General features: G+C 40.7%; 1 protein-coding gene across 7 annotated transcripts; it reads right to left on the bottom strand.

The window, feature by feature from the left end:
• Nucleotides 1-25556, bottom strand: BEND6 (BEN domain containing 6). Of its 7 annotated transcripts, none has more exons than XM_082047225.1 (10): nt 25420-25556; nt 22945-23111; nt 11202-11430; nt 10948-11093; nt 10316-10414; nt 9768-9945; nt 8102-8319; nt 6566-6758; nt 4573-4711; nt 1-1357 (listed from the first exon to the last, which is right to left on the bottom strand). In XM_082047225.1, exons 3-10 carry the CDS (start codon nt 11395-11397, stop codon nt 1156-1158), a joined length of 1371 nt encoding a protein of 456 aa, XP_081903351.1. In that variant the 5' UTR covers nt 11398-11430; nt 22945-23111; nt 25420-25556; the 3' UTR covers nt 1-1155. The 7 variants fall into 7 exon arrangements, with proteins under 7 accessions (XP_081903351.1, XP_081903346.1, XP_081903347.1 ...); XM_082047220.1 differs by having other exon boundaries at nt 1-1408; XM_082047221.1 differs by having other exon boundaries at nt 1-1408; nt 25225-25540.
• Nucleotides 25557-25674: the final 118 nt, after the last annotated feature.

Raw genomic sequence — 25674 nt, forward strand, 5'->3', positions numbered from 1 at the left:
CATAGTAATGTTTCATTTTATTTGATAGAAAGTTGCTTCAAAAATATGGATAACTATATACATTCTTATATGCTGTACATATAGGTACATATACAAAATATATATAATAGCAAACATCCTTCTGTTACATTTTATGGATGTTAGTTAATAACATGAGATAGAACTTAAGTCATATTGCATACCTGCTTTTCTCCTGATCCAATCTACAAGGAATGAGACATGAAAAAGTCTTGCAGATCACTTAGTTCATACCCCTGCCCACACAGAAGTGTTCTCCACAGTGCATTTTATTAGTGCATTGTTCTAGTACAGTTAGGTTTGCAGAAATACTGGGCTAGTCCTATGGACCTGATGTTCAGGGAAGAAGAGAGAGTGAGAGCTGCCAACCCAGCCGGGTACCAGCAGCAGCAGACCTATGGGAGAAAGCCATGGCCCCCACAACCAAACAGGCTATCAGGGAAGACCCTTCCCTGAGCTAAGGGGGAACCTGGCTTCTTTCAGTGCCTTTCCAACTTTCGGAGGTTAAAAATGAGCTGCTTCTTTCTTGAAGACATCTTCAGAGTGGCAGTTTCATTGCTCTAAGAATGTTTTCTGTTTCCCAGGTTAAAAACATCCTTAAATACCTGTTTTATTTCTTCTCTGCTCCTGTGGCTTTCTGTGCTTTCTAACCCTGTGCTGGTCATAGTCTTCATTTCACTAGGAAATTTTTCTATTCTCTTTTCATACCTCTGTATTTTTTTTGTATTAATATGCAATAACTTTCTCTGATTGGTAAAGCAGTTTTCTACCAGCTGTCAAGGTGAAAGCAAGGGGATTAAGGTTCCTCTTATACATTCTTTTGGTATTACTTTAAATAATGGGGTTTTTTCTATCTAAGGGGAACTCCTATATTCTTCAGAACAAGTTTATACTTTTTTGATTTATCATGTAACATGCATATATTTAATAATATCTTAAAGCCAAAGATACTAATATGCCTTCATCTTTTTCTATGCTGTGGGATTTTCAATTGCTTGAGAAAATTATTCTCAGGCTTGTATTCTGCTTGCAGTAGCTCTGTTCACTATTGCTAGACCCATTTAGGTATTATTTATTTTTTATTTTTTACTACTCCTTAATCTCTGTTGAGAATTTGAAGTGGTATGAAATACCTTGTTATTCTTTGTCTAAATTCCTGAGATCCTGGTTGGGAGAGGGCGCTGGTGAGCTGCTGCCGAGGTGAGACTCCACCTTGGAGGTGGGTTTGAAGCGCTCCTGCTGACCTGGTGTGCTGGGGGCTGGAGGAGTCCGACGGCTGTCACTTTGCTGAAATTGTGCAATAGCAGCTGGTGAATCATCATCCTGCTGGTCTTGTGTGCTGGGAGGAACAGCAGAAGAGATGATGCCCTGAGGAGCAGCTGTTGAACTACTGTTGAGAGAATTTATAACTAAGCTTGAGATAGTAACATTAAACATGCAATTACTACTGTTCTTAGTTTTTGAGCAGTGGAGTTTTTTTATTAGCCGATTAACTAATTTTCTTCAGACTTATTCCCTTTTCTTTGTTTTAGCTCAGCCATATGGATCTGAGATGGTGACTTGTCTGTCTCGTTGGATTTGACTCAAAATTTCTTCTCTTGAATTGTAATCAAGTTCTGGGGAAAGGTGGAGGAGGTGGACAAGCAAGGAGGAGCAGCAAGGGAGGAGATCAAAAGTGCAATATCACCAGTTTTAAAAGTTAGTAACTTGTGTGTAAGTTGTTACTAGAGGTACTGCACTGCAGAATGTCCTCTTGACTCCTCATTGCTGGAAGGTGAACTGAAGGAAGAACTGTGAGATCATGAGCACTTTGAAATTCTTCTGATTTTCTTACAGAGAAAACTTCTGTCATCTGAGTTAAAGGAATTACCACCATTAGCCTGATTACTTACAAGGTGCTTAAATGCTTTTACAGTGAGGAAATTCGTAACAGATGTAAAACTAATCTATTATAAATGTATTCTAACAAGCTTCCATTCAAGAGACACTACGCAGGCAATATCTGCATTGGTTTCAATGGATGTTGGACTGGATTTTACATAGGCACTTACGAATAACAGACATAACGACATTTTTAAGATATCAAGTTTAAACTGAAAGGTCTATAAGCAGTATTAAAAAACAATCCAGAATTATTACAGTGTGTCCTGCTTTTGTTAAAAACAAGACCGGTTCTCTTTTAGTGATTTTTCTTTCAGCTGAGTTCTTGTAGGTGGCTGTACTTTTCTGAGTTTTAGCCTGCATATTTTTCATAGGATGCTGTACTCGGTGCTGATAAGAGACCAACGGAATGCTGAAGAAGCTCATGTTTAGATTTATTACTATGGTAGCTAAGAAATACTGATAAGTTTTCCCCAGTTCCATTGTGAGAGGGGCGTGTTTGAGGAGGGGTGGATGGAACCAGGTGACTAGAACTGACCAACTGAGGATCAACTGAGTATTCCATCCCATAATTGTCATACCCCCTATATAAGAGGGTGATCACGAGGGTCAGGTTCTCTTCGACCGTGGCCGGCATCTGGAGAGGACCCTGTCTGTCTGTCTGCCTGTGACCTACAGGCCTCAGGCCCTGCATCCCGCAACCAGGTTCGGGTTTGCTGTGCAGTCCCGCCCGTGACTTCCGGGGCCTGAGCTGCAGCTGCTGGAGCCGCCAGCTCCGCACACCCAGCTCTGCTGCTGGAGTGACGCCAGCTCCACATCGAGCACTTGAGATTGGTTTTGTGTATTTTGTATATATATTCTCTATTTATTAGTAGCATTAGTAAAACCCTTTAAAACTCTCCAACTTGAAGTCTAAGTCTCTGTTCCTTTCCTCTTATCTCTCCAATCATCTTTCCAATTTAAAGGAAGGGGTGGCGGGACATGAGGGCATGACAGGGAGCGTCTGCCACGGTTTATTGCTGCCTTGCCTTAAACCTTGACACAGTGCTAGCTTAAGATTCTCCTGTCAAGGTTTCAGGAATATTGTGTACATGAGAAGACTCAGGAATTAACAAAATTTATGGATTCATCTGATGCAGAGAAACACTTAAAATATTTAAGATTTAATACTTTCAAGGAAGACAGGGTCTGTGTTTCTGTGCTGTTATTTTTACCACCTGTGTCAAGGACAAGGAAAAATACTACAGTGAGTCAATTCACACTGTATATTACAAATACAGAGGACCTTTGTTTTGTGAAGCCTTCTCAGCTCTAGGAGAAAAGAATTAACATAATAAACTGTATTTTAGCCAGGCTAGTACATTTGTTTGTTGTTTCCAGATGGGAAAACCTGTGTATGCGGATTCCTCCAACAGATATTATCTGAGTATTTCTCAAGTAGTAATTCACAGCCCACTGGTGGTCCATGGAGTACTTCCAGGTGGCTTAGAGAAGAATTCTTGTAGCAAAGCACTGCTATTATGAATACTTTTCAAACAACTGTGTCCTAAGAGAGTCAAATATTTTGGGATGGAGTTTTTTTTTGGTTGTTGTTATTATGAAGTGCCTTAGAGCTGCAAATACAAATTTTAAAACATGCATGAGGTAACAGAACTAGGAAGAAGTAAAATATTATTTCAGTATGGAAAGTCTAAGTAAGGACAAATCTGTTCTCCTTGTCTCACTAATTTTAATCTCTTATCCTGTTCCTTGTTAATCCCTAGGAGAGGCTGAGAGAGCTGGGGCTGTTTAGCCTCAAGAAGGCTCAAGGGGATTTTATCTATGTGTATTTTTTCACTGTGAGGGTGACCGAGCACTGGCACAGTTGCCCAGACAAGTTGTGGAGTCTCCATCTTTGGAGATCCTCAGCCCAACTGTACATGGCTCTGAGCAACCCGGTCTAGGTGACCCTGCATGGAGCAGCAGGAGTTGGACTTGCCAACCTACAGAGGTCCCTCTCAACCTCAGGTATTCTATGATGTGTACTTTTGGTATATATGGAAACAGTGTTGTGCAAATAGCTGACTTCACTAATGCTAGGAATGAGTTCAGCAATTTGAGACTAGTCTTGTTCACAAGGTTAAGAATACCCATACTAAGCAAGATGTTATTTAATAATTCCTCTGTCACAATGATTTAGACTCTTCTGGCAGTAGAAGAATGCTAATTGAGCTCTCCTACAGTACTTTTAACAGTAGGTGCAAAAGAGCTGTGATTATCTTTATCTTTACTTGTGGGTTAATTGAGGCAGAAGTGACATGAAAAAGGAATTGACTGGTTTCTGGAGAGCCTACAGAGAATAATAAGAAAAGTAAATAATGCCAAATCTGAAATAGATATATTGATCAAAGTAACTCCATCTGTTTACTTCTGGATTCTCTTCCTGTAATTTAACAGCCACATGCTGCTTTGTCTAGAATGAACAAATCTTTTTGTGATGTAATGTTAAGCTGGACTGCTTTTGTATTATGTACATTTGGTACAAGGTTATAAAAGTATCTACCTATTTGGCAATGTGTATATGAACATATATCTTCATGATAACTTTAACATTGCTTTTAGATTTTGTTACCACAGGTTAATATATGGAATTACAAATGGCAGGCTATGATGATTTTTTTTTTTAAGACTTACCAAAAGCTATGCTTCTGAAAAGCACCTGAGTTAAGATCTTTGCTTAAAATTGGCTTCTTGGTGCAATTGTTCAGTTTTTGTCCCATCATTCGCCTAATTAAAGCATCATCTGTGTTTGGAAACAGCTGTTTTGTGATTCCTGCAAAATAAAGAGATTACATATATGAGGCCTCCAGATCAGAGAAACAACAGATGTATGATCTAAAATGCATTTCCTGTGTCTTTGAAATTTCCAGCTACTTCGGCTTAAGCTCTAGTTACTTTGCTGCCTTCAAACACTACTTAAGAGATACTGTGTGCACCAGCTCTTGCTTTTCTCTTTGCCTTCCATATTGCTGTGCCTGCTCTTGGCAAGCTCCATGGGAATTCCAGGGCCACAAGGGCTTCCCGTAGTGAGTGGTTTGTGTTTGCTCATCTCCTCTCCCTTTGTTCTGTTCTTGATCAGAGAGTCCTATTCCCATCCTTGTCAATCCTCACACCTCTGAATTTTACAGGTTTTGTTCATTAATTTTCATTTGCAGCTGATGTCTCCTTCCCTAAAAATTTCCCTTCTGCTTTGGCGGGCTAACTTGTTCTGAATGCAAAAAATCCCAAACAGGACTTAATATCAGGAATGCAACTCCTGGTCTCCTCCATCATCTTCCCTTCCCTTGATTTCTCCCCACTTTCATGTCATTTTGAAGTCTTTTAGTTCCCACTTTCTTTAAATAATACGATCTACTAACTAATTTTCTACAGTCCTAGAACTTCCAGCCTTCCATCTTATTTTTCTTCTTCTCTTGTATAATGTTGACATTTTTCTATTTGAATTCAGGAGCATTCTCATTTCCCTTAACAAACTTCTTTGACTTCTCTACAGGGTCCCCTTTGTCACTGAGTTCTCTGCAGCGTGCTGCATTCAGCGTCCTGATGATCTTCTCTGCTTCAGGTTTCAGTTTTGCCTAGGACCTTCTGCAGAATGCACTTTTAGAAAAGTCACTAGCAGCTCTTGGAATCATAGAATCATTTAGCTTGGAAAAGACCATTAAGATCATTGAGTCCAACTGTTCTTCTCATCCCATGAAATCTTTTTAATTCCTCTCATACAATTGAAATTGTATTATCTTACTGCCTCTAAATCTATTTTCACCACCTTACACAGTCTTTCGTTTTCTCTCTCTTGACTTTGGGCCTTTTTCCTCTAGTCAGGTTCTTAGTAAAAGAGGTTTCTGCAACTGGTAACTTTTGAAACTGTTGGCCAACTTCAACAAACCTGGATCAAGGTACAGAAACTGGAGCTAAGCTTGGAAAGGAACCAAGAGAACTGGGTAAGTCCAGGTGAATGGCAATGGGCAAGGGATTCTAGTACAGGAATTTAGGCTACGTTGTTCATGTATTAAGATACAGGTGTGTATCCAACAAAAATCAGGCTTCATGTACTCACAAAATACTATTTTCTTTAAAGCTGCTACTTCCAACTGAAATTATTCTCTTTCCTATGCACCAAACATTTTTTGCCTTTAACCTAAGCATAAAACAAATCTTGTTTGCTTCTTTGATCACTATTCCTGTCTTCTCTACTTATTGTCTTGTTTTGCCTCCAGTGCTATTTAAAATGTCAGAATTCATAACATTCGCTAACTCCAGAATATAGCAGACGTTATTTCACATTTGATCCAAGTGTGTCCTCTATTTACCTTCCCCTATCCATTAATTCTCAGGCTTCACGTTTGACTGTTGTAGATTAACCTTTCAAAAGCTAAAAAAATATATATCACTGTGCTGAGTAGCCACTCAAGTAAAAACCACAGATTTCACACAATAGAAAAAATACTACTGAGCATCTCACTGACAGTATTTGTAAAAGATGGGTAACGTATGTACCGGAAAAAGGAAATATAAAACATGTTGCACATCACCTGAGCAAACCAGCTGTTAAGCATTAGAGCCCCCCCCTCAGAGAAAGCCCCCTAGCAAGTCAGTGCCACATTTAGTAACGTTAACAAGTCATCACCTATGATTTCCTGAACTTCATTCTGATTCATTGCTGGTTTCGCTGCTTTATCCTTTGAAGAGGACGACTTTGCACCTGTGAGGCTGTGTGTAGCCATGTATTCATGTGTATAAAGTGCTTGCATCAAGTCATTTATAAACTTTTGAGGTTTGCTCTTGTTACATAGTGCAATCTGCCACTTTTCGATCTTGAACTGGAAAATAAAATTGGTAATAGACATAACTATTGCAGTTCTCTAGAAATATTATACAGTATTACCTTTGAAAGATATTTTTTACAATTTTCGTTTTTTAATCCCTACAATTTCCAAAGGAATTTCTGCAAACTGAGTGCTTGAGATCAATGCTAAATTTGCATACCACTCAGCATTTGCAACTGTACCTGCAGGTTGATTTTTTTTTTTCAGAAGCGTGTGTGGGGAAAACTAAAGACCCCTATTCATCCTAGCAAACACTTCACCAAGCAATCCTTATTACTCACTCGTGGAGACAGGACATGTTCAGACGCATCTAAAACCTTCTGCTCGCACCCCATGTGGGCTGGCTGTGGTCCAGTGCTGGCCTGGAATCTGTACAGCCTCGGGAGCATGGCGCTGCGCCCAAGCTAATATTCCTGCCTCCGAGCAGACGTGCCCAAAGAACTGTGACATCTGGTCCTGGGCTTCAAGAGTGACTTCAGCACACAGCGGCTGTACAACTTAAGCATCTGAACTCTCCTAATGGGCAATTTTCAGCTACCTCTATTTAAATAAGGCTCCGTTGCTTAGAAAATTAATTATTTTTATTTCTTTGGAGATGTTAGGTCAGATTTTGTATATTGCAATATCTAGTCAAAACATCATACCTGGATAATTCTTCGTAGATTTCATTGGTTTTGGGGACCCCATGACAATGCAGGAGAATGATTTCCAACAACAGGCATGACTTGGTGCATAAGAATCTTTATATAAATTGCAAATGCAGAAGCTGGCATTATTCTTTTGGTTGAGTCTTTATATTCTCCATGTACAGCCTTTGTGCCTGAGATTTCTTAATTATGCTCTGTTATAATTACAGAGAATAGGGGAGCATCACCCATTATCTCTCTATAAATTTATTTCTACTTAACTGCTCGCCAGTGTCTGGAACAAGAGCAGAATCATACCATCCTCGATGTACTTACTAATAGTTTAAACAGACTGCTGGTATTGTTCTTAGATTATCTCTGAAACACTACCATTCCCCTCTGGCATCCAAAGTATTAGGCTGGAAGTTATCCCTGGTCTCAGTATTTTCTTCATGCATCAGCATTCTGCCCTTAGTCACTGATGTGCAAAGCCGCTGAAACCAAAGTGAGTTTGGGAGTGTACCAGCACACTGAATTAAGTCTTGATTTCTCATGGAAAGAGCCTTCTGCATAAAAGGAGCTCATTAGTCACATCATCGACTGAAGGATGATAAAATGATTTTTTCTGATGCTTATTTTTTGATAGTTGTTATACTACAACAGTAAAGTTTGTACTGTATAAAGTTTTAATTTTTATGCCTTTTAACTGACCTGTTTTTCGGCCTGTTGCTCCTCATCGTCCACATTCAAAGTCACTGGTGAGCTGGCGTTACTGTGCACAGCTGCATACGAATCTGCTAATGGGTTGGCAGCTGCTTTCCAAACAGCATGGGAAGGCAGACTGGACGTAGATGATGTCACCCCTCCTTTGAGCAGCGCTTCAGCCATCCCTACCAGCTCCTCAAAATGTGTGACTGCCTGCGGCAACACTGAAATCAAATGGAATACGAGGGCTAAAACAGTAATCGAAGCTTCAGACTCTAATTACATAAGCATGTAAATTTTTGTAATTATGTTTCTGTCATGATGTGAAAGAGTCAAAGTAGTCAGCAAAGATGCTTCAATGTGCTTTATGTTTTCCTGCCACTCTGATGGCCTCACTCATGAAGATCTGGCCTCTCTTTCTAGAATAGGATAGATCAGTTCTCTGCAAAGCTAAGAGGAACCATTATTTTATGCCCATCATGGCACTAAGTAGGCTATTTATCTTTTTTTTTCTTTTTGCTATCTCAAAATCTCTACAAGTCTGTAAAGTTACTCAATATGGGCTAAGTAATGTTATGATTTTTTTTTCCCTTCAAATAAGTTACATAGACTGCACAGACATTTTTCCTCTTTTTCAGTCTAAGAGAATTTAAATAACCTTTTCTCCAAGTAATATTTATTTTCAAACATAAACTTTTATAGAGTCCATTAAGAAGAATCAATTCAGAGCAAAAAGGATGCAAGGGATAAAGAATCAGCAATATACAGAATCACTAAATTACAGAAAATACTAATACAAGTCCTTAAGACACAAGGCAAATGGACCAAAATGTGTAAGAAAAGTTGAGAGACACTAATAAAATGTTTCAAAATAATATTAAAAAAGGTGAAGATGAATGATTCAAAGCAAGTGGAATAATATATGGAATAGAATCAGGTGAACAATGGACCTGATAAGCACTTGCAAAATCATATGACAATTAAAAAAAAAAAAAGATATATTGGGGTGTCTAGGGATGGTATGATGCAGCTGGCAAGAGAATGAGCAAATCCTCTTTAAACCTTATTCATTCACCAATGTTTTGAAATTTTTTATTCAGTCTTGGCTGCCCCATAGTGAGGGACAGGGCAAGTAAGAGGAGCTTCAGACCAGATGATCACTAAGTGATGAAGGGTTCATTTATAAAATAATAAAATGCTTCACCTCTGGGAGAGGACTAAATTTGTGGCACCTGAGACTAACTCAGATTATCAATAATGAGGAAATACCAAACTAATTAGAAATGAAACCATTCCAGAATAAAGAAAATTCTGGTAGATCAAGAAAGACTGCTAATAAATGAGGTTAGTTGGACTGGTCAGCGGAGTGTTTGAGCTTAGCCGATGGTTATTTACAGCATACAGAAATGTTCTCTTGGGAACAACTGACAGCATTTAGACAGATTTTTCCGTTTCTAACTCTATGATTGCCTGGCCTCCATGTAAGACAGTTTTTTCTAAGTGCTGCTGGAATTAAATGCTGCCATGCATCAAAGGCTTGATGCTCATGGTAGGCCTTGACCATGTCAAGTGCTTCAGCATCCATAATTACCATCCAAATAGTCTCTTACAAATCAAGCTTTTCATGACGTTCAGGCTTTCCTCGTCATCAAAATACTTCCCCTGACTTTACCTTGAAGCATCACCAGGGACTGCCTTAGACGGCAGTTTTCTCTCATGGTGTCTGCCAGCTTCCTCTTGAGACTTTTTATTTTGGCACACAGTTCTACCTTGGATAGTTGAAATAAAGGCTCTTCATCATCACTGCTACTTTCACTGTACAGAAAGTTGCTTCCTGAATATTGTTCTCGCTGAAGAAAAAAAAAAACAAAACCATGCTATCTAGAGCAACAACAACATAAAATTAAAGCATTAAAACTAACATTCAAATATCTGGCTAAATCAGAATATTCTCTTTGTACACAGAATGTATAGACTCTGCATTTTAATAATAGCTGTTACTGAACATAGCTGTCACCATTTCTATTAACATTAAAAATATCAGTGTAATACAAAATTGTTATGTATTTCTCCCTCTCTTCTCCATTCACCAATTTTCTAAGGTAGTGTCTTTCAGAACCATTAACTTCACTAAAACAAAACTCTTATGCCCCCCTAAAAAAATACCTTTTGGTTGGCTTTTGCTTAGTACATAAAAATTGCTCAAGATGAGATGTCTACCTGTTTGTTAATTAAAGATGTTTCAAGTTGACTCAGGATATTGGCAGGAGCAGATGCCTGCAATGATTTCTTTCTTTTTATATGCTTCATAATCTTCTCCTGTAAACAAGAGCATAATAGTGCATTTGCATCCTGTAGAGCCTTTCATTACAGTATCTCATAAGTTTATGATCTCATACAGTATCTCATAGTATACGATAAACTTTTATTCACTGTGCACTCGATATTCATATTATTTTTGAAAAATATGTTTGTAATTTTATTATTAAGTTTATAGTTTCTTTCCCTACGTTTTGTCACTGCGAACTTAGCACAATGCAAAGCTCAGAAAACCTGGTCCCTTCCCTTTCTTATGCCGTGGTCAGATTTCTGTCTTATGGGAGAAAATGTAAAGGAGCTATAGAGCATCCCAAGTCTTAGATAACACTTCTCTAAATAGCATAGGACAAAATCTATTGGCCTGTCTAGTTACTGTGAAAGGTTATTGTGCTATGGTACCACATGAAGACTGCTTGCATTCCTACCTTTACTATACATATTTTGTGTATTATGTTGCGAAAAATCAATAGTTACAGTCTCTTTCCTTCCATTATGGGCCTACCACTATCAGACACATAAGGACAGAAATTCACCTGCTCTTTATCCAGGTCACTGTCCTCACTTTCTGAGAATATCATTTCTATCCTCTTCCTCTTGCCTTTTCCAAGGACTTGTATTTTTGTAATTTCATCTGCTTGTAATATCTTTTGCATCATTTCCACCAGCTCTTGGGGGTCATCTGAAGTGATGAAAAGAAAAAAAGACCAAAGCACAGAAAATCAGGTAGCAATACCTTGCAACTAGATTAAAATTTCACATCAGACAAATGCTCTGGAACTGTGCTCACCACTCATATACACAACTTTTACCAGGTGCTTTTCTGTCTTTCTTTCGCCCACAGGCCAGTTTACTAGCACGTGCTCATTTGGTTTCAGCAGTCTTTCTAGTTCTTTGTCATCACTGGGAAGGTCCTGTATCCATGAAGTCTCTCCAATTTGCAGTGAATTATCATTTACAAAATCAAACAGCGTGAATTTTTTCATTGTTAAGTGGTTTTCTTGTCACACAGACACCGCCTGTAGGACACCATAGGAAAAATAGCTGTTACCATGTCATGCCACAGGAATGTTACAAGAACACTTTAAAAAGCCCAAAACAACCCTCCTATTCCTGGATCTTGGTAATTTCCTTGCATGAAAATATTCCGGATAAGGAAAACTAGGCAAGCAGCGTGTTATATCTGCCCTGAAAGCTGGGAGACAGTCTCCTCAATACACGCACGTCAGACAGTTGTGTCAGAACTATGCAGAGAAAACAGCTCTCACTCACAGAGCCCTTGCTTCCCTATTACTGCCATGCTTAATACATCTCTGGGCTGGGATCTCTGTTACCGCTACATTTGCCCCAATAAAAGTTTTCAGTCTAGCCTCTAGCTAAAAGATACTGGTGTGATGAAAACATTCCCTAGAATGAAGGAAAGTCCTAGTTATACATGCTACGAAGAGGGATGTATGACTTCCAGGGCTCTATTATTCATCTCACGGACAGCAAGATGTACAACTGCAGCCACAGAAAACCAACCCAGAACAACTGACTGGGTGAGGTGTGACATGTTCTGGCAGTGGAAAACTTGACGTACAAAAGAAATGACAGGCTAAGGACTGGAAGAGAACTGGGCTGCTTCATGAAGAATAACAGCAACACGGGGAACTCAAAACCAAAAATACAGCTAAATCCTTTGCTTACATAAAACAATATTTTTTAAAGCAAAGGATTGTTTCTGGGATTTTTAAAGCACTTAAGTTCTACAACAGCAGAAGGGAACAAGTCATATTTCGTGCTTTATTTTTCTAATGAAGTTTATATATGCTTTACACAAAAGCATGAAAAACTATAAAACTCTACTGGTAATGTAAGAGGTTCATTTAAGTGTTTCCATTATACTCAGAGAAGATATTTTCTACTTTAAAAATTATTAAATCAGACAAACCAAATTAATAAAAAATCTGATTTTGTCAAACCTCGATCTTCTTTCCAACAAATGTATGGTTTAGCCTGTCAGTTCATAGAGGTGAAGGACTTTTACAGAGCTGAAACCTCATGAATTCCCAGATGTGACAGCATGATTTGTGATTTACTTGGCCTCAATCAGTCGGAGGCAAATTACTGACTCACGCAGAGGCTGTCAAATATGTAACTCAGGCTAGGAAAGGAGAATTACGTGGGGCTATTATGTCAAAGTGAGAAAATCTGGCTGCAGTGCTTTAAGAAGCAACGTCAATTTGTCTGCAGAAGCCCAGCTCACCACTATTCACCATGCCTGTGCTACGCCTCAGCAGAGCTGGCTTTTCACACAGGGGTGAACTTGTTAATTTGCGAAAGACAGCTGCACCCATGTCAACATGTTTACTGACACAATGAGGCAAGCAGCGTTAAAAATTGCCATTAAAAAGAGTATTAAATCATGCTTTTATGCAGAATGTGTTCAGTGTGATAGCAGTAGGATTTGTTAAGTACTGCACTGCTGAAGACAGGAGACTGTGTTTGCAAGAATTCACATTAATTTTCTTTAAAGAGAGTTAGAAAGACTGGGAAACATCCATTCCAGGTAAATTCTGGAGAGGAAGCAGCCTGAATGTCTATGCCTAGTATGAATCACCAGAGGCCTCATCCTGCCACCGATCTATGCTGAGTGGATCCTCATACCACAGACAAGGATCATTCAGGTGAATAAACATATAGACAAAGCAGAACCCAAAGGAAAGTTTCGGTACTGACCTCGCTAGGGATAGCTGAGGTCTAAACTGAATGGTGTGTTTGTTCTAACAACAATTTAAAGCAGCCCATGCATGCAACCACATTGACCATCAGTATTTTTCTGTCTTTTTCAAACTGCTTTTGAGTATATACCCCACTCAGCTTAACATCTTCATGCCACATGCAAAATGTTAACTCTGATCCAGCCAGCACAGCAATCCCCATCACCCGGTTCTTCAGTTCTCAAATAAAGTAGTTGGAGCTTTCCCCTCTTTGGCCCTTGGCAGCTGCAAGCTGCTTCATTACCCTCCTAAAAGCCCACATAAAGTCAACAGAATTGCAGCAAAGTTTGAGCTGCCAGTGTCCTAAGACTAAAAGCTGATTGGCTGATTTCTATATGTATTTTTTTAATGTTTCCCTGCAGTCCCTTAACAGTGTGTATGTTGTTTCCCATGTTGTATTGAGACAAATATTCTCTGAGCCATGGGACATGCTTGTGGTCTGTGCTGGTACAGGGTTAGTGAGCCAGCCCAGGGTTTCCAGGGCCGCACTGAACGCACAGGCTGTTCGCAGCACGGAGGGTAAGTGACGATTCCTATAGCACAGGGGCTGGTCACACACACACTGTGCCAATGCTGCACATTGGTAGCAAGTCCAACAGATTTTGGGAGGTATCAGATTTGCATATATGTTATACAGGCTAATGAAGTCAATGGACAAGTGAACTTTTGGATGTCTGAAACCCATGACAGCAGCCTGGTGCCACTGGTGGACACTGTGAAGCACATGGGCACCAAAATCCCTTGCACAGTCTACACCAGACAAGCACCTGCATGCATGAAAATCCATCCCACCACTCAAAGCCAGGGACAAATTCTACCATGGTCATGGCAGGACTCAGAGCTCAGCAATTTGTCTGCATTATCTATAAAGCTCTTTTGAGCTGTCAAGATTATTGCCTGCGGTGGGAGGGTGTACTAGTACTACAGCTAAACTGACTTCACCGAGAGTCTTAACAGCTGCCAAACATACAATGCTGAGAGAAATAAGGAATAGATTTCACAAACAGTCATGGGAGGAGGGATGGGTTAGATCACTCCTTTAGCTCCCAGCAGGAGTCTAGAACCCTCCCGGCAGCTTTCTGAGGCTTGTGCTCAGTCCTGTCTGTCCTGCTGCTTTTGGAGGGACCAAGGCAGGAAAGCAGCTGCGGGGCACCAACAGGGACTGGCCAGGTCCCACCTCTCCTGCTGCAGCTCTGCTGGCCATCACCCCAGCTGCTCGCATTATACATAAAATAATGGAACGATTACATTGCCAAATAAAATGAACAGAGTGCAATAGTTGTTAGTATTTTCTGTTACGGAGCTATGGCTTCAGCTCCCCCAATAGCCATTTATTCAAACTAAGTCTTTCCACAGAATTTATTGTGACAACCCATGGGCCTTGGGGATAATACCAAACTGTCTGCTGGCATCATCTAGCAAGTGAATAAAGGGAATGGAAAGGTAGAACAAAATGTCTTTAATGAATAAAAGGAACATTGAAATAAATACTGCACTTACTGGAAGAGAAGTCCTGCAGTGTTTTCTCACCCTCTTCTCCCACTGGAGTCAATGTGAACTTTGTCTGAGTAAGGACTGCTCCAGATGCCTCCCTCTAAACTATTTCCTTTGCCAAAACAGATCAAAGGCAAAATATATTGTATCATCAGGAAAAAAAAAAAAAAAAGGGGTGGGATTAATCTCACCAAACTTTTACTGCCTTAAAAGTGAGAGGTTGTTTAGCCATGTTTTGCTCAGTCACTGCAGAAAGGTGATTCATTTCAGCCTGAGGCACATATCTAGAAGACAGTGGATGACTTACTGTCTGGGAGAGCCTGTTTCTCTGCACTGACTATTCAGTGACTGTACAGGGGAGGTATGCCTCCTTAAGAAGCTGGCTTGGTCCAACCCATCCTGTATTAGTTTCTTCTGTTTTGAAGCTGTAGGATGGATTCCTACAGACCTTCTGCTATAGGAAGCCAAGAGGATGGAGTATGAAGTCTGTTAAAGTGTATCCAGTTCTCTGTTTTAACTCTTTCTTACACAGTTTTGCAAGTCATCAAGTAAGATTTCTGCCACTCAGTGCTTTGTTTGGTGGTTTAATTGGAAGATGTATATGTGCAGGTGCTAACCAGAGACAGAATTACATGACCTTTGAAAGCCACTTGTGTTTTGCAACTTACTTAATTCTGCTATACTCTCCATTTGAAAACACTAACTACTTATTTGAAAAGTACTGAAATGCAAATTTATGATTAATTGCTGTTCTAAGACACAAATCTGTCTTTTTCTAAAAGCAGGTAATTTGTAGAAGGGGCAAAAAAAGGAAGGAACCATTTAATTTTTAAGGAAACATTAACTGGCCTCTTTAATTTTTACAAACATGTTAACACCTCACATTCTGCACACATGCTACAAATTTTCACACAGAACAGTTACTAAGCAACTCAAAAAAAAGAACAAAAAACCAAAACAAAACATACAAAAGTCTTTTAAAGACATATGTCACCCTTTGTCTGACATAGTCTGTTCCATTCAGATGGAGAGTTGGCAGATGGCATGCTGAGATCATTATTTCTCTTTCCTTTCAGTAAATGCAGTGTAAAGTATTACAAATTTACAACATGAGATTGTAGGCCTAGTAAATGGGTCCAGTTCTGCCGTGGTTTAAAATAGGGCTTTGCCACGGATTTCTCGTAGATGAGGTTCTTATGAACATGATTTAGTGGTGGGCTTGGCAGTGCTAGGTTAAGTGTTGGACTCAATGATCTTAAAGTCTTTTCCAACCTAAACGATTTTATGATTCTATAAAACTATACCATAACCATGCAACATAGATCCATAATACAGTACTAATATTTTGTATTGTCTAGCCATTAAATTCAGCCTTCAATAATCCCAGTTTTCCTTGGGAAAACAAAACAAAACACACCACCTTTACTAAGCTAGAAATTACTCTTATCTTGCTCAAACTATTTGTTTCCAATTCAGCATAATGAGTGGTAGTCACAGATTTGGTTTGTGACACTTTGAGTATGGCATTTTACATTGAACTTTTGAGGACCTAAAAATACAATGTTGGTGTAAAACTCTTGGGCTACACTGAAGTCTCAAAATTCCCATCTCTTTGTAACAAATTTATGATGGAAAACATGACCATATTTAAATACGTTACATGCCCCGTTGTGGGTTCTAATCTCGTTCCCCTGAAACCAGTGTAAGATTTATTAATTATTCCAGTGGAATTAGGTACTGTTGGAAGAATGCAGAAGTGGTGTTACTGCTCAAAAGATTTACAGTGTGACATCTTAGTCATTTTATGGGAAAAAATGAGACTTAAAAGCACAAATCTGCTGCTCTCAGCTGAGAAATATCGAGTACAGATTTTCCAGAATCATCAGTATCACTATGTTCCAAATTCAGCTGGAAATCTGGGGGAGCATCTATCAGAACATTACTGCAACTTTCAAGACTATAAATGCACAGAAACGATCTCACTTCCACAGGAAGAACAGAACTACATGATTTTTATTACTGATACCCCACAGCTTGGTTCCTGACTGGAGATGATTGCTATCCTGGTGTGACTAGCTATGAAATAATCTGAGATATTTTTCTAAGAAGTTATGCAATTCATGGTAAAGCAACATCTTCTGCCCTTATTTACGCAGATTATCTCATTGATTTCAAGGCCTCAGCAGCATTTACAAGCCACAGGATTATACAAAGAATTTGGCCCATACCTTGTCTCACATACTAAAATTGATTTGAGTAGCCCAAGGAATTCATTAAGCCATTACTATTTTTCACAGTAGTGCCCTCCATGCTGAGAGTTTTAGCAACCTAGTTGTTCTATAAAATAACATTAATACCTAAATACACCAAAGCCCTTTGTAGGACTGTGGCTTAAATCAAGAGTTTATTGGAAAATCCCTGACTTTTGCATCAAACCATTAATTTTATTTGTAATACTGAGTGATAGGAAAGAATAAATAAATAATTTATTAAGCAGGTGTATATTTAGTAGGATTAGAAGTACTAAACTTTTGCTCTAATTAATAATTTATTAAACTAATGGTAAAACATGGCCTACATTTCAGTAAGTTCCAAGATAGTAACCTGGCATCATTATTGGACTTTCAGGACAGGATTCAGTTCTAGATTTAGATGCCTATGTTTAGGTGTCACTGGTGCACCAGGTATCTAAGTTATCACCGTAATCAGTGGAGATCTAAGGATCAATTTGGCTTCCTAAATGTAGTTGTCTACCACCAGTGTCCTGTGGTGTTCTGCTTTGCCTTCAGCTGCTACTTCAGAAGTGCAAATCTCCCACAGGTCTTTATCACAACTGCTGTCCCTCTGGAGATGTCTCAGCCTTCAGCACCTCCCAACAGTCACAAGAGTCAAGCCTCTATTGAACATATCTCACATAGGGCCTAGACCCTCCTCCAGGTTCATGAGGGTGGTTACTAACTCCAGACACCTCAAATGGCACTAAACACATACATTTAGGGAAGCAAATTGCTCTTTGGGCTCCAGTGATTGAACTGAGTTTAAATAGGAGCTTAGATACCTCACATGCCTAGAAAACACATATTTATTTATCTGTATTTTAATCCCACACTCAGTGAAAGATCCACATAAAGATAACAAGATGCCAAATAACAAGATGCAGGAAGTTATCTTAATTCTACAATGTAGATTAGTATCTTTATTAAATAGTTATTTCACAGCTGACAGATAGAAAACTAATACCCACCTTCACTTGCTTGTTCGCAAATGCCATGCACAACAAAATGTATTAATATACAGACCAACAAAAATAATTTTATTTATCGAACTGGATGAGTTACCTAAGCTACAGGAATTTGAATAGTCACATAAAAGCTATTTCCATGCAGGTTAATACATGCAAACTCCTAGAAGCAGGAAGTAGCCTGGGAGAAGAAACAAGTCAGCTTGGCTCTGTAGAGTCTACCACTTGGCTACCCTCATTCTGATCTGGCTTGGGTAATTCAATTCAACACATCTTAAGAGCTCCCAAATTATGAAGGTTAAAGACCAGTGATGTATTTGCTTATTTTGCCTAAAGATGTTTATGGCAAGGCAGAATCATTAAGGGAATGTTTGACCACATGCAAATTTGTGCTGAGGTGGAAAAACTGTGCACTTGCTCTATGTAACAGCCAAGCTCTCAAATACCCTTCTCCTAGAAGGCTGAAAAAAATATTAGATGTACTTTCCATATGCAACTAACATAGTTTCAAAATGGACTTGTTGAAACAAACCCACTGATAACCTGGTGGGAAGTTTATAAGAAAGACATCTTAGTTTTTGCCACCTTTAAAAAAGAGTATCTTATATCTTTTAATAATCTGTGCTGCCTCAAAGTATTACTATCCGTGACATTCTCTCTTCAACTCGAAGAGCACAGAAGTGAAATAGCTAAGGAAATCCCAGGCTTGAGCTCTGGTCTGTATTTAATAACCTAGTGGCATCTTAACTATCTCTACTCCTGTGTCTTTATTGGTTGTCATAGGGGAGTGATAATAGATTAGAAGTCATGCCTGGTTAATACTTGAAGTGCCTGCTCTTTTACTCCAAAGATCTTCCTCAATTGCTCTGGTTTTGCAGCATGTTGGTAGGAGGGATGAACTTGATGATCTCCAGTTAAAAAAAAAATCTGCATTACTATTAAAGGTCATGAGCTAGAACAAGAGACATATACATTGTCTTACTCCAGAGAATATTACTGCAGCTGAGAGTGGTTGTGCATGCGCTTAGGAGAATTGACAGAAAGGCATCTTCCCTGCAAGGGTAACAACCTCAAACCTTATTAGAGCTATTTTTTCCCTCATGTAAAATTAAATGTCTTTTTAGTGTGTGTAGTTCAATGTAACTTTATAAATGAATATAAGAGCTCAACGACCAGTGTTGTATACTGGTCTGAAACAATCCTTAAGGAACTTCCAATTATATACATCAAATACAAATGAAGTGCAATTCCCTCTGGGATGCAAGGCCACATTCAGATTGACAACTGGTACATTAAACACTGCCAAAAATGAATACAGAGCAAATTTTAACCAAGGACAAAAGGGCATATCACTGCTGTGATAGTAAAAAAAAAAAAAAAGCCATAGGAGCTTTAGCAGTATATTTCCATATCGGCTCAATATCAGCCTCCATCTGCAAAGTAAATTTATGCCCACAGAATTCCTGCCAGCATTTTTCCAGCAATGCCATAAGCCGTGAGTGCACAACAGGGATCCACCCAAGGGTACTGAGGGAGCTGGTGGAGGTGATCACCAAGCCACTTCAATCAACAGTCCTGGGTAACCAGAGGTTAGCAAATGCGACACCCATCTACAAGAAGGGCTGGAAGGAGGATCCAGGGAATTACAGGCCTGTCAGTCTGACCTTGGTGCCAGGGAAGATTATGGAGCAGATCATCCTGTGTGACATCACACAGCATGTATACAACAACCAGGTGATCAGGCCCAGTCAGCAAGGATTTATGAAAGGCAGGTCCTGTTTGACCAACCTGATCTCCTTCAATGACCGGGTGACCCACTTAGTGGATCAGGGAAAGACCGTGGATGCTGCATACCTGGACTTTAGCAAAGCCTCCCACAGCATTCTCCTGGAGAAGCCAGCAGCTCATGGCCTGGATGGGTGTGCTCTGCAATGGATAAAGAACTGGCTGGAGGGCCGGGCCCAAAGAGTTGTGGTGAATGGAGCCAAATCCAGTTGGTGGCCAGTGGTGTTCCCCAGGGCTCAATATTGGGGCCAGTTCTGTTTAATTTCTTTATCAATTATCCGGATAAGGGGATTGAGTGCACCCTCAGTAGGTTTTCAGGTGACACCAAGTTGGGTGGGAGCGTTGATCTGCTGGAGGGTAGGAAGGCCATACAGAGGGATCTGAACCAGCTGTATTGTTGGGCTGAGGCCAATTGTCTGAGCTTCAACAAGGCCAAGTGCCGGGTCCTGCAGTTGGGTCACAACAACCCCAGGCAGCGCTACAGGCTCGGGGAAGAGTGGCTGGAAAGCTGCCTGGCAGAGAGGGATCTGGGGGTGTCGATTGGCAGCTGGCTGAGTATGAGCCACCAGTGCCCAGGTGGTCAAAAAGGTCAACAGCATCCTGGCCTGTATCAGGAATAGTGTGGCCAGCAGGACTAGAGAAGTGATTGTGCCACTGTACTCAGCACTGGTGAGGCCCCATCTTGAATACTGTGTTTAGTTTTGGGCCCTTCACTGCCAGAAAGACATTGATGTGAGAGTTCAGAGAAGGGCAATGAACCTGGTGAAGGGTCTGGAGCACAAGCCTTGTGAGGAGCGGTTGAGGGAACTGGGGCTGTTTAGCCTGGAGAAAAAGAGGCTGAGGGGAGACCTTATCGCTGTCTACAACTACCTGAATGGAGGTTGTAGCACGGAGGGTGTTGGTCTCTTCTCCCATACAACAAGTGATAAGACGAGAGGAAATGGCCTCAAGTTGCACCACGAGAGGTCTAGATTGGATATTAGGAAAAATTTATTCAAGTAGAGGGTTGTGAAGCAGTGGAACAAGCTGCCCAGGGAAGTGGTTGAGTCACCATCCCTGGAGGTGTTTAAAAGTCATATAGATGAGGTGCTTAGAGGTTCAGAGGTAAACTTGACAGTGCTAGGTTAACAGTAGGACTCCATGATCTTAAAGGTCTTTCCCAACCTATATAATTCTGTGATTCTAACTACATGGCTCATACTCCATTTGATTTACATTCAGTCTAATAAATAGAGGTAATCAAAACATGCAAGCTGTGCGAGTTGATGAACCTGCAAAATAAGGTCAATTACCTCTGCATACATAAAGGAGGCAGAATTTGGTTTTACATGGTCACCCAAGACACCTGCAGATGGTAAAATATTCCAGTCATGGAGGGCTCTAGTCTGCAGTACTGGAATCACACTTTGGTCTTGGGTAAGTTAAACTACCTTTACAGTTTAGCTTCTCTTTTCAAATTCTCTGAAATAATAATATGTATTTATCAAATTTAAAGGATACTGTGGGAATTAACTAATGCTAGTGTGCCTTCCAAACACACAAAGCACTGCATAGAGCAAACAAATTAACAAGTTTTGCAAAACAAAGATTTGCAATAACCTTGCTGAGGTTTTTTTTTCATGTGACGCCTATATCAAGCTGGAAATTCTTATTCTTTCAGCTGAAGAATGTATTTTATCAGGTTTAATCATCTACTAGAAACTCATACAACATCTTCTCATACATTATCTTAAACTGCTAGAAAGCACACTGAGGACAGCATATAACCCATGAAGTAGAGTATTGAGAGGGAAAGTCAATTATTTATAGAATCATATAATCATAGAACACTTTGGGTTGGAGGGGACCTTTAACTGAATGAAGTTGATAATACGCAGATACTACAATATTTTCTGTATTTGCTTTGCTTGCTGCTTTGGTTTTTACTGCATTTACTTAGGTTCCACTTTGATTAGAAAAAAACATCCAAATATTTTGTTAAGAGGTATTAGATGATTAGAGAACCCTTCTAAACAGTTAAGTAGTCATTTAAGCAGAATATTTTACTTAATTTTAATTAATTAGTAGAAACACAGTCCTCAAAGAATACCTACATACCAGTGAAAGGAAATGATCTTACTCTTCTGCTTACTTAGCAACTCTTCTGAAATCATATAATTTATTTTACCCTTTTCTTATGTCCAAATCACCAGATCTGGCATGTGACCTCTTTCTTTTGGTTCATTAATACAGGGAGTCTTACAGTTACAAAATGAGGTCCACAAGGCCTAAATCTGTAGGAACAGAGAGGTGACTTCTGAGAATTGACTGCCCTTGAATCCCATGGCTCATACTGGGGGATGTCAGCAGTTCTCTGCAGACGTGGTTTCTCCATTCCAAGCACCACCATACTTTCTTTTTGCATTTTTTTTATTCCTTTCCATGGTACCCAGGTAGGATTTTTGGTTTCTTTTATAATAAAAAAAGTTGCTGAATCTTATGGAAATTATAAAAGAATATGCACTAGTCCATAGATTATACTGCAACTCTGCAAACAGTACAAAAGTAAGGGAAGAAAGTATCTCTACCTTCAGCTTTGCTGGGCAAGATTGCTAAGTCAGAACAGGTTATCATAAAAAAGACTGGCTGAAAGAATATTTTAGGACAGTACTGCCTTGTGTCCCTGCAGGAGGGCTGCTGGTGCTACAACACATTTCCTGCTCAACTCTTCCATTGAACTGCAGAAGTTTGACATCATATCTGTGCTGTTCCCCTCCCTAATGAAACTTGGGAATATAGGTAAACAACTGCATTCAAGAGTGACCACAACCAGAGAAACATCCTCCCCTCCTGTCCCTTTCCACTGCAAACATTTGCTGGTCGCCTCTTTTCTGTGGAGTCTCTGAAGCAGAACTTTCCTTTTTCATCCCTCTGCCCAAGTACTTATCACCACCTCCTCCCTCAGCATTGCTTAACTGAAAGGCTGCTTCCAAGCCTCCTGCCCAAAACTGCAGCTGTGGCCATGACTTTGTCACTGCTCTGTTTCCCTGTGAGACACATCTGTATGATGCTACCTCCCATCTTCTCACATCTCTGCAAAAGTGCAAGCCACATCATGCATACCCTGAAATGGTAGCAGTACCCATTATTTATTTCAGGCTTGGACACTACTTTCTTAACTTGGCTCAAGGTCTCAGCTATGTGGATCTCTTTTCTGACCTGCCTTGCCATTCCACACATTCTTGCCACCATTAATCTCAAGACTCCGTTACCTTGTTTTACTTCCTCTTCTCTGAAATAGCTTCACCTCCTGGATTCTCCTTCTGAGGTCAAATCTCAGCTGAGAGCCAACAATTTTGTTTTAACCTTCTCTCTTCATTCCTTCTCTCTTCTCTGTTTATCATCCTTAAGATTTATGAAAAGTTCCCCAAAAAACATTCTGCAAAAAAGCTTGTATTAAAAAGGCTATAAACATAAAACTTATTTTAATTTCTCTTTATTACTATTTTGAAGAAAAAAATTCTACTTACATATAGTTTTCTTATTTTTAATGTGAAATAACTTCAGTAACTTAAAATTTACTCACCGTGGAAGTAATATTTTAACCACACTACCCAACCTCACAGTATTTAACCAACACAGAGCAGTAATGAATATATCGAAAGCCATAGCAGCGGTTTGGTATACATGTGAAACAGTTAGCTCAGAAGCCTGGAGCAGTAGCTCTGTGAAAATTCATGCATGTCAGCATTTCTTGTGCTGAACTGTATTATCTTTCACATTCAAAAAAACCCCCCAAAAAACCACCAACTAAGCAGTTGTCATAAAATTTATTATATCCTTTTGGCAAAATATTATCCTCAAGACACCAATGAGCTCTAAGTCTTAGAAGGGGAAAGCTATAAACCTTCAACTAAAAAGCTAACATTAGAGATTTGTCAGTCAGATGTTTTCTACGCACTGCTACCCGAGAACAATGTGAAAATAACTGTTCCCTCTCAGTTCTCTGCAATTTGCCATGCAGTCACTGCTGTGTTACATTTTCTCTACCACTGCATTCTGAAACAATAAATCAGCGCAGAGCAAAAGGTGTCCAAAAGTTTGCTGCTCCTGCAATATCCTGCAGTGGAGCATCACACCAACTTGCTTCATGTAACAGCGAGGTAACGTGAACCGTTTGAGTGATCTCCAGGTAATCTGCATTAAAACCATTTTACTGCAGTGTACTGCGGTGTTAGGAAAGATTTCAATATTGCGTCACGTGATGCAACACAACCTTATCGCATTTGTCAGTTCCTAGGCTGCCAGGGAAAGCTTTAAATCAAAAGCTGCAATGAAGCAACTTTCCATTTTACAAAGTACTATGACAGCCTATTTTGGCTCACTGTGTGTGATACAAAATTCCTGAAATAAAATATTAGAGACCTAAAAGCCAACATATTTTTTCTTTTTTTACTTAGCCCCCAAACTCCATGTCAAGAGAATTGTTAAAAGAAGAGAGATTTCCCTGTCATTAAGGGTAAAGTGTTACAATGTTATTAGTTCAGAGATAAATGAATTTTAGTCTTCCACAGATAATTTTTCCTGACCTTATTTAAGCTACCATAGATACGTTTCCCTCTCTGTCCTTCATATTTTGTAGTTTAGTTTAAATTTGCACATACGCTTTTCTATATAATTTTACGGTAGTCATGTAAAGCAGTAACATTTCATTGTTGTTCCAGTGTTTACAGAGATATTCATTATTTCCATAAAGTTTCCAAAATGTTCCTCTCATTTATGTGCTCATGTCAAAGATAGATGTAAAGGAGCATAAATTTCATCACGAATTAACCCTAACTTTTTTCCCCCAGTAACCCAGGCAAAAATATGTTGGAAAATATTACCTGGATATATTTGCAGCATGTAATTGTGTGTGCGTGTGCAGTAGTAGTAGTACAAGGGAGTTTAAAAACTACGTTTTTCAAAGACCTCTGAAATAATCTTTGAAAGTCAGGAGTATCAGCAAAGTGAGAGCTACATGGGTAGCAATAAGTGACAGAGATAAACTCTTGTTATTATCTGCATTAGCAACCTGCACACGCCAGGATTTTTATGGTATACGCGACGCATGAGCTCCAGCAGGGCGGCAAAGAAGGGCACAGGAGCTGCCATCAGCTGCGGCACGCTGGCTCTGTCCCCGGGTCGCTCCCGCCGCAGCGCGACCCCGCACCAGCCGCCTTCTGCACGGCTTTCAGCCGGGACACGTCCCGGCGGGCGTGCAGACCACGCACCGCCCGGGCCACAAGCACCAAACGTCGTGTGTGCGTTAGTGCACAGCCCAGATGAAGAAGGCTGGTGCTGCCCCTCCCACTGGCAGCTGTGCCTAAATCCCAGCATCAGAGACAGGGGTCAGCGCGACGCAAGGACCCCGATCACCTTCTCAGGATGTCTTTCATTAACACTTCCCAATCCCTTCCCCCTGCGGCGGCTTCGCCATGAAACCGGCCGCGACCGGTGTCCCGGGTCTGCTGGTCAGTAGCCCCCGCGACCCCCCGCCAGCGCACACACACCTGCAGGGGCGACCGTCGCCGCGACCCCGCGCCCCGCAGGTCGCTGCCCTCCGCGGCGGCGGGCGGGGACTCCTCACCGGGGAGAGCGGGGGCAGCCGCGGGGGCGGAGCGGGGCGGCCGGCGGGCTCTGCCCCTTTCCTACAGGGGTCCCCGGCCCGCGCGAGGAAGCCGAGCAGCCCCGCCAGCCCCCGCTACCTTGCCGCAGCCATTTTCCGTCTCCCTCTGCAGCAGCTCCAGCGCGTGATGTCACCGGCCGCCCCAGCCAAGTCCCGGCGGCGGCGTGCTCGCTCCTTCCTCCCTCCGGCGGCACCGCCACCGGCACCCTCCTCCTCCTCCTCTTCTTCCTCCTCCTTCCCGCGCCCCGCCCCGCCGTGCCCGCGCGGCTGCCATGCGGGGCCCCGCCCCCCGCGCCCCGCCCCTCCCGCCGGTGCCCGCGGGCGCTCAGCCCGC

This window comes from Streptopelia decaocto, assembly GCF_964273445.1.
Source record: "Streptopelia decaocto genome assembly, chromosome: 3".
NCBI lineage: Eukaryota > Metazoa > Chordata > Aves > Columbiformes > Columbidae > Streptopelia > Streptopelia decaocto.